The sequence below is a fragment of the Miniopterus schreibersii genome (assembly GCF_964146895.1).
Source record: "Miniopterus schreibersii genome assembly, chromosome: 11".
NCBI classification, from domain to species: Eukaryota; Metazoa; Chordata; class Mammalia; order Chiroptera; family Miniopteridae; genus Miniopterus; species Miniopterus schreibersii.
In genome coordinates, this window is record NC_138111.1 from 66,719,529 (window position 1) to 66,733,033 (window position 13,505).

Genomic DNA, 13,505 nt, shown 5'->3' on the forward strand with positions numbered 1-13,505 from the left:
AATACCTGGAGGCCAATGAAGGGGAGAAGAGGGTTTGATTCATTTGTGTCTAGGTATATATAGGTATGTGTGTGTGCACATATATATGTATATATAAGTAATTTAGTTAAATGAAATCCACAGACCACTTTCAGATTTTCCCTAAATTTCAAATAAGACCTTCTCTCAAATTATTTAAGTTTTTTCTTAAGCACCAGATTAATGATCATTCCTCCTGCTCAGGATTGCACATCTTTGGTTTTGTTAATTACTAAAATTACAAGGGCATTATTTCCTTCTCACTTTCAAAACAAAAATCATCTCTAATACATTAAATAACTGCAGGTTAGCCTTGGGACACAAGTTCAACTCAAAGAACACAGAATATAACATTTTTTCCTATGAAAAAATCCTAATTCCTAGTGATGAACTTTAAAAAATGTACTTTTTAAATCCAGTTGGGACAAATACAACCGAAGAAAATACATAAGAATGAGAAAGACGAAAAAACAAACAAATGATGCTCGGCTGGGGGCCGGGCAGTGGGGTGCAGAAGGAGGCGATGTTGGGGAAAGGAGATGCGCTGAAGGACTGTGCCGTCAAAGCAAGTCTATTCACACAATGCTGTGGTCTGAATGCCTGTGTCCCGCCCACCTCGCCCCAAATTCCTGTTGAAACTCCAAGGTCCACGGTGATGGTGTCAGCGAATGGGGCCTTTGGGAAGCCGCCCTCATGCTGGGTTAGTGCCTTATAAGGGGGGCTCCAGAGCAATCCCCGCAGCTGATCTCAGACTCCCAGCCTCCAGAACTGTGCGAAATACATTTCTGTTGTTTAAAGCCTCTCAGTCTCTGGTATTTTGTTACAGTGGCCCCGAAGGACTAAGACACAGCCACCAAAGGAATATCTGCTAACAATCTATAATTTTAAATTTTACACCCATTCATTTTCCTAGTCAAAAGGCCTCCCCAAATGAAATTATTCTAAATTTGTTACTAAAGAAAAATCCTACAAGTGGCTCCATGAACACAAATTCTCAAATCAGTAAACTCTAAATCAATGCAATTTTAGGAGCCGTCACTGTGTTCCTGGCAATCTGGAAGCTAAGTGGCTTCTCAAAGCCCTTTGGTATATTTCCGTGAGAAGCTATGTATATAGAATGGCCACTCTAACTCCACACTGCTGTCCAAAAATAGGAAGCAACAAACGATGAACAGAGAAATTAAACAGCTTGGTAGCCAGCTTCCAAGACAGCCCCAACAATGCCCACCCCCCGGGGTTTCCACCCTCATGGGGCCCACAGTGAACAGGGTGGCCCTGTATAAGCAATTGATATTGCACTAATGGCAAAGTGTGACTTGTGAGGCTAGATCATAAAAGGCACTGTGGCTTCTGCCTTGCTTTCTCTTGGACTCCTCACTCCAGCCCCAGGTAAACCAAGCTATCACTCCGTGAGGGGACTCGGCCAGATCACATGGCGAGGACCTGATGGTCTCGTGCCAACCACCACCAATAACTTGCAGGCATGAGAAGGGGCCGTCTTAGCAGTGGAGCCTTCGGCCCCAGTCAAGCCCTCATATGACTGCAGCCCACTGGGATCCAGAAACAGACCTACCTGAGCTACTACTTCTGGATACCTTCCCCACAGAAACTCTCAGAGAATGTTGATTATTGCTTTAAGTCACTAAGTGTTGGGATAATTTGTAATGCAGCAATGGATAGTACAGTGGCACAATAAACATAGGGAAGGAAGCAAACATTTCAGTTTATTAAAAGTGGATAAATAAAAAAATATGTGACAAGCACAGAGATGTTAAGGTAAGGAAGCCTCCACGGCTTAGGAAGCATCTGTAAGAAGTGTATGTCATAGTTTGTGTATCGCTCTCTCTCTCCAGCCCTGGTGGGTCTGGCTCAGTTAGCTGAAGCACTGTCCCCATACACCAGAAGGTGGCAGGTTCAATTCCCAGTCAGGGTACATGCGTGGGTTGTGGTTCAGTCCCCAGTTGGGGCCCATATAGGAGGCAACTGAATGATGTCTCTGTCTCTCTCTCTCTCTTTCTCTTTCTCTCCCCTTTCCTCTTTCTAAAATCAATTAAAAAAATTTTTTTAAAAAAGAATAAATAAATCTCTCTAAAGGAGCAAAAAGCAAGCTCACAAGAATGAAATATAGGGATAGAAAGTACTTGAGAAGTTAGTAATGCTTTCAGTCATGGTACAAGGTTCTTTTTTGCTGAACAACACTGTAGCCATTTCTATAAAAACACAGAGAGAGAGAGAGAAACAGGGATGTGAGATGACACATTGATTGGTTGCCTCCCACACATGCCTGACCAGGGCCAGAGATCAAGCCTGCAACTGAGGTCCATGCTCTTCACCAGGATCGAACCTGACACCCTTAAGTCTGTAGGCCGATGCTCTAACCACTGAGCTGAACAGGCTAGGGCCACCCCCATTTTTTAAAATTACCATCTGTCTGCCCTCGCCCCTGAGAAAACTTCTGACCGTGGATTACTTATTACTTATTTACGTTTCAAAACCTGGGAGGGACTCAATTAGCCATGGCTGAATTGGTGGGCTGAAACAAAAGGATCACAACTTGCTCATTTATAGTTTCAGTCCTGACAATCTTAAATAATAAAACACGATTAAATAATTAAACACAATTACTTAGACACATGCTTACTTCTATTCTTGTACAGAACATTTTAAAGCTTAACCTATGTACTTAGAGAGCCTTTGATACATTATAAATCATTATCTGACTCAAGAATAACACAAGGTATTTCAATTCCACAGCAAATGTGGCAGCCTGATAAACCAGGAAACTATTTTCAAATATTCTTCAAGGATAAATGTCACAATGTTTCATCAATATTTTCCATGTCACCATATTTTCACGTCAGCCAGATGACAGCATCTTTCCTATGCCATGAAGTTGACTGATCTTTTCTTAAAAAAAAAAAAAAATCACTCTCCAGAGTAACACAGAATGTTAATGAATCAATGCAAGTTGGAAATAAGTTTAAAGATCCAACCGCTGAATAAAAAAAGGTGAGCAGAGAAAGACAATATATAATAAACAATTTTATGATAAAATAAGAAAATGAGATAAAATCACTTTCACAGTTTCTACACAAATACTAGTAAGAAAAAAAAATTCTAAATCACTTTTTAGAAAAAGTCAGATGGCCTTCTATTTCAATAGTTTTAATTTTTAAATTGCTATTATTTATATATATGTAGTAGGTTGGTATAATAATCCCCAATTTAGATAATGGGAAACTGGGCATCTGGAGTGGCAAACACGTCTGCAGGCAGCTAACAGATGTGAGGGAATTGCCCAGAGGAAAAGTGCATAGGGATATACTATCTTAGTGGTAGGGACATTTTTTTAAGACAAAGAAAAAAATCTTAATTTTTAAAAAAGGAAATCTCTTAAGTTTTAAACACTGGCATAAACACACAACTACTTATAAACACTCTGAGTTACATGAAGCTGGCAGGCTACTGTTTTCCAGCCTGTGGTGTTGACAGCTCACTCAAGATCACACTGCTTATTACTGATGGAAGAGGGCCTTACTGCTCAGGCCTTATTTATAGACAAGAAACCATGCTCTCTAAAACAAGTACCATTTCTCTTTACTCTTTCCCAAAGTTAATACCACTTAGCAAGTACCACAGGCAGCTGGAATGTGAGTCAGGCTCACTAGGGTGAAAAGGGAAGTTGTGATGAACTGCGATGACCTCAGCCAGCTGCCTTAACCACAGGCCTTTCCAAGGCAGAGCCCGAAGGATGCTGTCCCCCCCCATGGCTCCAAGGCACCTCACGTTCCCTGGTGCCTGCTCCTACTTACAGCTGCCTAGTTGCTGTTTGCCCAGCCTTTCAGACACTCAGGAGGCGGTCTGCCTGGGAGGTGAGTTTACAAAGACTCTGGCCGTCCACCTGCCCAGTGGGATTCTTACCCTCTGTTCCCAGGTCCTCTCCCATCTGCTCCCCTTGTCTTAACTTCTCCAGTGACGGCCTACCGCCAGCCACCTTAACCCAGAGTTCTTCAACTCTTTTATAGTCTGGTTCAAAAGATTTTTAGTTTTCAAAGATTCTACCATGCGGGGTAGTTGGTAAACCCCATGGATCAAGCCACATGAAGTGCAATACTTGGAAATACACTGAAGGCAGCTGAACAGTCAAGTTGCTCTTCTCATTTCTTATGCCTCCGATGGCGCCTGACCACGTGACAAAAGCTCCAGGGAGCATGGGCCTATCAATCCTATTTTAAGTATCTGTAAAGCCTAACCTCTTCTGTTTAAGGATAAAAAATAGAAATAGTCGTGCTTTAATCTCACACCCCCTCCACACCCTCATTAGGTCCTTCGGAAGAGAGCAGGATGGAGGAATTGGGAGGCCCAGAGTTTAAAAGGGCAGAGACAGACTCAGCCCATTTGGAATGGACATTGAGTTTTTCTCCAGATTTTTTGTTTGTTTTAACATTACCCTCCCCCCAAGTCAATCACTAAAAGCCTTACTAACTCCAAAATCCCTCAACAATTCCAGAACAGGTTGTCAAGGCCGAAGACCAATTTTTAGGAAATTCTCACTCCTCTCTCTCTATAAATCTCTAATCAGAGAATTCAACAGACTTCAACCAGATCAAAATGTTCACTTATTTTGATGTTCTTTTGAGGTATCCATATTATATCTTGACACTCCTTTGCTACTATTAATAAATTTCCTTTTCTTAGATGTTTTTCTCCTGTCTCCACACCTAGCATCATTACAGTTCCACGCTCCTACTTTAGCCAGCCCTTCATGGCTGCAAACACTTTTGCTACAGCCAAGAGTTGTAATCCTCCTGCCAAGCTGGCATCTAGCTGAGCCGAGGAATGAACTCAGTGGATTTCCAAATTGCTTACCTGGCACTTTCCTAACCAATCAAATCAGTGCTAACCTGAGAGCATAAAATCCTGAAAGGATTTGTAAATCTAAAATATATTAAATCCCCCCCAAATTAACTTCTGCCTGCCATTAAAAAGAAACAACAAGCCCAGAAAGGAATCACTGTTGCTAAGCCACACCAAGACTTAATACCTAACCTAACTGCAGTGTTGGCCACCCCAGGAATGGAATTCTAAACCAATCAGTCTGGAATTTCCAGGTCAGCATTAATGAAGTAATCTGCCTTAAAAGACCCTGTCTGAAATAACCCACTCTCAGGACTTACTGTCCGACCCTCTCTCTACCTATAAGAACCTTTCATTTTTTACACTCCTGGAGCACTTTTCTATTTACCAGATGGGATGCTGACCAATGCATGAATTGTTAATGAAGCCAATTATATCTTTAAATTTACTGGGCTGATTTTGTATTCTTTAACAGTATCAAAACACAACCTTAAAGTCAAAAGGCCAACACCAAACTGCAAACAAATATGCCAACAAATTTTCAAAAAATATGCCAAGGGGTTACTTTTTTAATCAGCAGTAAAAAACAGCGACAAAATTTAAAAAGAGAGATTTCTTATTTATAAAATTATCAAGTCTTTTGTTTTTGTCTTTTATGACAACCCTTGGTTCCCACCACTCCCACAGCTACCCTCACAGGGGTTCTTCACACTGATGTCACCAGGTCTGGTTCCTCAGGACCCACCATCGTGGGGACATCTCATCAAACCAGGGACAAACTGCTGCCTAAAAACAGCCCAGGCAGAGCTCCGTGTGTGCTGCTCAGGAGCACGTTCTCTTCGACGGACCGGCTCCAGCCAGCCAGTTTTCTCCTGGGCAGTGTAAAGACTTTTACTGTCATGCAGGGACCATTTCTCCAGGGCCCCCTGTAATATGTTATAAACCTCACGAATTCTGGCTGAGTCCCTTTTTCTGTAAACCTATCAAAATTTAATCATGGGGTTCCTTGCCCCAGCGTCTCGCCAAGTAACGGGAGCAAACACCCTCATTAAAACAGCCACCTCTCCATACTTTTTCTCGGGACCCTGCTTAGACTCTTTCCCTCTAAGGACTTTTGCTGCTAAGCACAACAAACAGCAGAAAAGATGGAAAAAAACAAACACCACCACATCTGGGTAAGGTTAGGAAATCAAATTCTAATAGACACAATCTACAACCTCTGTTTCATAAACTTAGAGATGATAATAAAACTTAAAGTTATCTCAGAAGCATTTCTCAACCACTTTTGTGGGCACAAGTAGGAAAACAAAGCCCAAAAGGCCTTAATCATTGTTGTTAATTAAATACCTTGGACATAGAAAAAGAAATTATTAAATTTTGAGGTGAAATTTTAACTAATTCTATCAACTTCTGGTCTGATCAATGTAAATTCCAGATTATCAAACTATGTATCAGAAAAGATATGTATCTTAAAAAGGAAGGAAGCATGTCAGAATCAAGTCACAAGCTGAAGAAAGAAAGAACTTATCTCAGCAACAAAAGCAACCCCTCTGTTTTTTAAATCTAGGAGAGTAACTATTACAAATATGGTGGGTGGAGGTCCAAGAGACACCCACTTGCTATTCCCCTCCACTGAGTGGGAGAAGCTTGTTTCCCTACCACCAAAAAGATGGGGGGCTCTGCTCAGGAGGAGCTCTTAGCTGGCTTGGGAAAAACTACTGCTGAGGTTCCTGCAGGTGAATGCACTAGACGTAGAGAAAAACTGACTCAAAAACACCAACCCCTCCCACAAGTATTTCCCATGATATTCACAAACACATGAAATTCATAACTTCTGAAAACACACGTACTTTCAGCGGCCCAAATAGACCAACCACTCAATGCCATTTTCTACATCACTGACACGCCATGTCCTCCCGCTAGATGCTCTGATGAGAATGAAGGTAATCTTAGAATCACACATCAGTTAGGAAAAAAGTATTTATATTCAAATTATAAAGCACTCTTACCTCATGTGGTGTATTTAGATTTTTTAAAAATCAATTATTGGTCCTGACTCCACTTTAACAACTTTACTAAATGGATCATGAGTTAGTAATGACATAACTTGGAAGACATTATTTTCTAACCTTAAGTGTCATAACACAAAGGTTTTCATTATGGCTGGTCATTTTTATTTTTTTTTAAATAGTCTTTATAAAGCAGTTTTAGGTTCACAGCAAAATAAGCAGAAGGACAAGCCTCCTGCCCCCTCATATGCACACCCTTCCCCAGTTGGTCAATTTTTAAAAAGCAAAACCTACTTCTCTGGGGGGGGGGGAAAAATCAAGACATTATCTTAGAAAAATAACTTCAAATTTCCAACAGCAAATTTGAAGTACCACTGTTGTCTGCATTTTCACGATATACATGGGGAAAGTAGTTAGATACTTACCATGTAGCATCCAATAAGGAAAGCAGCATTTGCTTGTTTTCTCTGATCAGAGCCAGTAAAATGAACAATTTTCTTCCTTATCATTGTAAGGGACTGCATAAAGATACACAACTGTTAGTATTTTTATTTTTAATTTCAAGTTTTCTAAAGCTTTATTTTGTGATGAAGATAAATTCCAAATCTCAGCATTCACATTAGCAAGACCTTTAAAAATACTAACTTTGATACCCCCGAAGTACCATGTCCCTTCCCATAAAAGGAATTCTTGGATTATAAGGAACGTACAATTAAAGAGGAGGGAAGGTGATGTGAACAGAGATCTGAAGTACAGACAACCTCTGAAAGAGTAAAGCAGCAGCGGGGGGGTGGGGGGTCCCTACTGTTTGACTTAAAATCTATTGCCAAGACCTTTATATTAAGATAATAGGGCATATAAAAATGGGCAAAAATAATTCTTTCTGTTAGAAACTGGGACAGTGGAAGGGGTGGGAGGCCAGGGTGAAGGTGGCGGGGAGCTGACCCAGAGAGTGTGTGTGGGCTCCTGTGCGGTGCTGTGCTGCCCTGTTCTTGATCTGACGTTGATCAGGGTGGTGGCCCATGTGTACTGCGTTTGTGAAAATTCATGGAGTTGTAGACGCATACGCTGCACGTATTTCTGTACATACGTCACACTTCAGTAAAAAGTTAAAGATGGATAGGGCATCCAGTTTGAAAAGCAGAGGAACGATGCCAAGTGGGCACTTCCCACCCGCACTGCAGTAACGTGCGTGGGTGTGGGCAGGGCAAGGGTGAGACCAACTGGCTCAGTTCAATGGGCTCACAGCCCCTGGCCTCTGAGAGTCAGTGTTGGATGTGTACTTATTTCCCTTTAGTTGTTTACAAGGAGTAAGAGAGCTGATTTTAAAAACTAAAACAAACCCAACCAGCCATAATAGAGCAACACAAGCACAAGAGACTCTTAATTCAAACTCTCGACACACTTTTATCACTACTAATTGAATAGGCAGTGATGTTTTGACCAGTTTGGATCATCAACACTCTACAAGTTGTGCTAGTAAATGATAAAATGTTAAAAAGGGGGGCGGAGGGGGGGGAGGATGGACGACCAATACATTCTTAGTTGACCCAAAGGACAAAAGTCCATAGATGGCTGAGTGTGGAAAAAAATTTCTTTTAAAATTAAAGCAAAGGAGCACAAGTGAGGAGAGAGGAAATTATTTTTAGCTTCATAGCCCTATATGAAACGAAAGATCCACCACTGACAACAGAAAAGGGAGTGGGGGGGCATGAATACATAAGACCATAAATGCTTATATTCCTATTCAAGATCAAAGTCCAAAAAGAAGAGTTTCCATCTCTATATAAATCTGTAGTGAATACACATACAATGCAGAAAGAAAAGGCAATGCTACAGCTTCCACTTTACAAATCACAGCTCACCTGACAGGTGCTTCTGACAATTACGATGTGAAATTTTAGGTTTGATACTCAGGTGAAAAAAATCTGCCTTACCCATAAATTTTTAATATAATTTAATTTTAATTGAAAATAAATTTTATTTCTTCTGTGTAGTATCCTGGTAATTGCCTGAATAAAGTTGTTTTTAAGAAGGACCTGTTCCCAAATCCAGTATTTATTTGAGAATTTACAGTGACTTATTAGGAATTGCTGGCAGTATATGGGCTTCCTATTGCGCATGACCAATAATTCAAAGTTTTTAAAAGAAATGGATGGGGTCTAAGTTCCAGCTAACAGAAATATACTTTTGCAGCTTTCAGGTCTTCAAGATACGCTGTTTGTCCTTGCTTCCCCTGCTCCTTAATCGTATGTGCAAAGGGGCAAGGTAAAGAGTCACAAGCAGTACAACATCAGGAGAGATTCAAGGTAGAACGAGAGAAAGTAAGGAGCAGATTTTTCTTTATCTGCCTGCCAGCTCTCCTTCCCCATCAAACTGAGGGCAGAAAGAAAAATGACCACAGCAAGGGAAGTTTCTCTTGTTAGGTTTCAGCTCCATTAGGTCAGACAGTAAGTGGTTTACTTTATGAACCGATTTCCACTTTGGCTTTCAAGTATTTGAGCATCACCAATCCAAACCAGAACCAAATGACCCAAACTTAAACTGCTCAATAAAAACTCTGGAAAACAAAAAACAAAAACCACAAATACGTCCCAAACGCCACTGCAGTAAAAAACATGACATTTCCTGCCTAAAACAGCAATGTGCTTTCCTTATTCTCCCCTCCCCAAGATCAGGCTGACAATTAAGTTAAATCTAAAGTAAAAAAGACTTTACCTTTAATTTCTTATTTATCTTGCAACAATATCTGTAAACCATTGCCAGATTGAGTGGTCCAAAATCTGCGTAGAAGCTTTAAAAGTAAAACACAAAAATGAGTATATATATATATATATATATTCTAGATGCCCTGAATATAAATGCCTTTTTGGAGCTACAAGATCAAATAAAGACAAGAAAGCATACACCAAATTGTCATCAGTCACACACTTAAAGGTACTGCCTTAACTAGCGGAAGATATTCTGGTAAATAATGCCTATTAAGATACATGAAAAGTGGTTCAATGCCTAAATCTAACCTCAAATAACATATGAAAGTACCTTCTGAATAAAAAAGCTGTTTTTCCACACATTTTTCCACTGGTAAAAACACATCTTAGTACATTAGTTTGTATTTCACTGTACTGTAAACTATTAGAATTTCAAATATAAATCATTACATTTAGGAAGATTCTTTCACTTTGATTTTCCCCCGAAGTATCTACTTTATTATTAAAGGGTTAAAGGAAAAACATACTGAAATTATCAGTCAACAGATTTCTAATTTTCCAAGGTTATCCTATTTATAAACATACCTTTAGATTCTTCAAAAAAAAAAAAAAAAAGTACTAACAATCTTTTAAAAAGCAATACTTACTTCTCATATTCAAGTTCATTATCTATGGTGAAATAATGTACATTTGATGAACTCTTTGGTCTGCTGTAGAGAATGGCAAAACAAAGGCGATCTGAAATGGAAAAATTGCAATGTGCCTTCCTTCAGGTTATTTTTAAAATTTTCATATATCTTGATACAACTCTTTTCAGATGAAGTAAGATTTTTTTTTTCCCCATACATGTTTCTGATGGTAAGGGTGCCAACAGATACTTTCAAAATGTTCTGTTTTGAGAAGTGGTAACAAATAAGCAAATTCTTTAAAGGAGAAACTGCCTTTAACCGTAAGTTTCAATACTGACTAGTGACTTTTCATGGAGCAGAATGGCTTGATTTCTGGAGGAACCTCTCCTGCAAAACTTCAGTTCCCCTGGACTAAGACAGCTGAGCAAAGGCAGCGTGCGCCTGCCGGCGGGTCACCAGCTAGCCCACTTTGGCTATGCATCACCACGTTTTCAAGACGTCCTAGAGAGTCCTTTCATAAGAAACTGCATTTTAAATGGACAAAGGACACTTTCAAAACTGCTTCAAAATTAACGTTTAAGGCTACAGGACACAAACAACAAAATGAAGCAGACGTTGACCCCCGCGTTCCCAGGGACCGCTGCTACTTTTGCAGCGACTTTTACCATTAGACGAGTTTCCGTTGCAACAGAAGCAATGAGAGGCGTCTGCTTGACGCGCGTGCCCTGAACTCGTGTTGCACAAACGCAGTCGGGCTGCTGTGAGCTTTAGCAACAATGACAACCGGCGCTAACAACGTTCAGAGCTCCGGCCTCCCTCCCCCGCCCTGCCCCAGGAAAAGTTCCCTAAAACGCTCGGCGAGGCGAAGCCGTCAGCAAGACCTAACTGCAGCCAAACTCGCAGCGCGGGTGATTTGACGTGCGCTCCGATTACGGCAAAACCAAGCCCAGCCTTTAAAATAGTAAGAAACCAAGGGCGCCAGCTGGCATCCTTTGCCCAAATGGTCATTTAAATGGTTGTCAGCAATTCAACTCGTACTTAATTTCTTGTCAACTTCTCAGCTAAAATGTCCTGCAGCCACAAACACTCACGGGATGACGGGTTTACTCTCTTCCAACCACAAGTGACCCTTGATCCCCGTGCACAGCGGCCACGGATTTTGCTCCCCAGGGTGGAGACGCAACTCACCTACCAGCCGGGGCTCCCCACCGCACCGCTCTGTTCACACTCGCCCCCGGCCCAAAGCGCGCGGGCTGGGCGCCCCAGAGGGCCACCCCCAGAGCGCGCGGGCTGGGCGCCCCAGAGGGCCACCCCCAGAGCGCGCGGGCTGGGCGCCCCAGAGGGCCACCCCCCCAGAGGGCCACCCCCCCAGAGCGCGCGGGCTGGGCGCCCCCGAGACAGCCCTGGCCCGCCCGAGGGTTAAAGGCGCCTCCCGTCCAGAAACCCGGCCTCCTCCAGCTCCCGACACTGCCTTACGACGCCTAAATACGGGTGTCCCCGGGGGCGCCCCGACAGGCGACCCCCGGTCGCCTCCACACTCACCTTTGATCACCTCGGCCACCAGACGGGTCCCTGTCCCCTCCCGGCTCATGACTCCAAAGCATCTGGAAGGCGGGGCGGAGGGCAGGACAGGACGCCGGGGAACAGCCAGCCGCAGAGAGGAGGCGCCACGACCACACCCCCGAAGTTTAAAAAACAGAAAGTTTAAAGGGCCGCGCCCAGGCAGCAGGGCGCTGTCGCCCCTGGCCACCCGCTCCACCCTGTACCCCGAGTCAGGCCGGAAGTTCACAGCCTCTCCAAGGGCCCCGGCGGGGCTCGGGGGCCACCCCCAGGCGCGCCCCGACCGGGCTTCGCCCCGCCTCAGGGACGCAGGCGCCAGGCAGGCAGCTGCGACACCAGGCCCTCCGGCGCCCACACTCCGCGCTCACGGCGGGGCCGCGCCGCCCAGCGCCGGGGAGCGGGCCTGGCGACGGGAGGCAGCCGCGGAAGCCGGCGAGAGGGCTCCTCGGACGGGAAGGGTAGGTGGCGAACCTGCCCCGGCGGCACCGCGGGACCGGCGCGCCCCGCCCTCAGCCGCCGCGGCGCAGCCACCGTCGCCGCCGCCAGGGGGCGCTGCAGCCAGGCGGGCGGGGCCGCGGGGCGGGGCCGCGGGGCGGGGCCGCGGGGCGGGGCCGCGGGGCGGGGCCGCGGGGCGGGGCCGCGGGGCGGGGCCGCGGGGCGGGCGCAGGCACCCCCGGAGTGGGGCGTCGGGCTGGTGGGAGGGCTGCAGCCTTATTTAAGGCGGATGCCTTCAAAATAGTTCAGAATTTAAAGGTAAGCCTCCTACTGCGGCCATTCATTCCTTTAAAGACTTAGTATGCTTAGAAAAAACCTGACATCGTGCTGAACAACCATTTAAAGTATTTTCTAAACCTATGTTCCTTTTAGTCTCAAGCGAAAAAGAATTAAGATACCATAGGAGTATAGCTCCAATTTTGTTATAAATGAAGTGTTTCTTTAATAATCCTTGAAAAATTTTGCGAGGACCCTCCCCCTTAACACAGACAAGCAAGATAGCAACAACTCTTTCCCAAGAATTACACTGTATTTATAATCCGAATACAATATATATTATATACCACATTTATGTTTTTGCCTCAAAAAGTAAACCATCCCAACTTGATTCTAAAATCCCAGGCGAATCAAAGACTTTTAATGCAAACAAAACCATGAATTCTTTTTTTGTGCAGTACAAATCTAAAGGCCATCAGAGGAGAGACTGCTGAATTGATACCCATTTTTAAAAGGGTCCCGTGGCAACAGGCACATAAACAAAGTCAAGAGATAAACTGGAAAAATACTTTAAATTCATCTCACGAAGATGCCCACCTTCAATTTTATGTTCTTAAAAAATTTTAAAAATGCAAATTTAAACTACAAGGTGTAGTTTTCCTTCAGACTGGTAAAAACCAAAGGAGTTTGAAAAGGCTCTTGTTGGTGAGGTTTGGGGACAACCTCCATTCATGGCAATTCAAAGCAACAGGCACTTTGCCAGCCTAAAATACACCTTTTGGGATATTGATTTATAAGCTAGTTGCTAAGAAACAAAAGACACAGAAAGAACCCTTGACCTCCCCCCCGCTTGAGGAATTCAGAGAGAAAAGCCTGCTTAAAGGAAGGGAGCATGACTTTAGCATCATAATATAAATTAAATGTGGCAGACAGGGAGGAATCTGGAAAAGCCTGTTTGTTGGCCTTCCCTCAGTGTCCCGTTGTTTCTGGGTACACCAGCAAGAATCTGT

At 43.4% G+C, this 13,505-nt stretch overlaps 1 protein-coding gene across 13 annotated transcripts in view; it reads right to left on the bottom strand.

The window, feature by feature from the left end:
• Nucleotides 1-13,505, bottom strand: part of CDC14B (cell division cycle 14B) — a 79,061-nt gene that overhangs the window by 35,072 nt on the left and 30,484 nt on the right. For 7 of the 13 annotated variants that reach the window (XM_081152226.1, XM_081152222.1, XM_081152223.1 and 4 more), the window contains exons 2-4: nucleotides 10,243-10,305; nucleotides 9,603-9,678; nucleotides 7,310-7,402 (exon numbers count right to left, since the gene is read on the bottom strand). In XM_081152226.1, the coding sequence (XP_081008352.1) occupies nucleotides 7,310-7,402; nucleotides 9,603-9,678; nucleotides 10,243-10,305 (232 nt within the window). Of the gene's footprint in view, nucleotides 1-7,309; nucleotides 7,403-9,602; nucleotides 9,679-10,242; nucleotides 10,334-11,766; nucleotides 12,280-13,505 lie in introns of those variants that run through there. The other 6 variants (XM_081152218.1, XM_081152220.1, XM_081152227.1 and 3 more) reach the window with 2 other exon arrangements.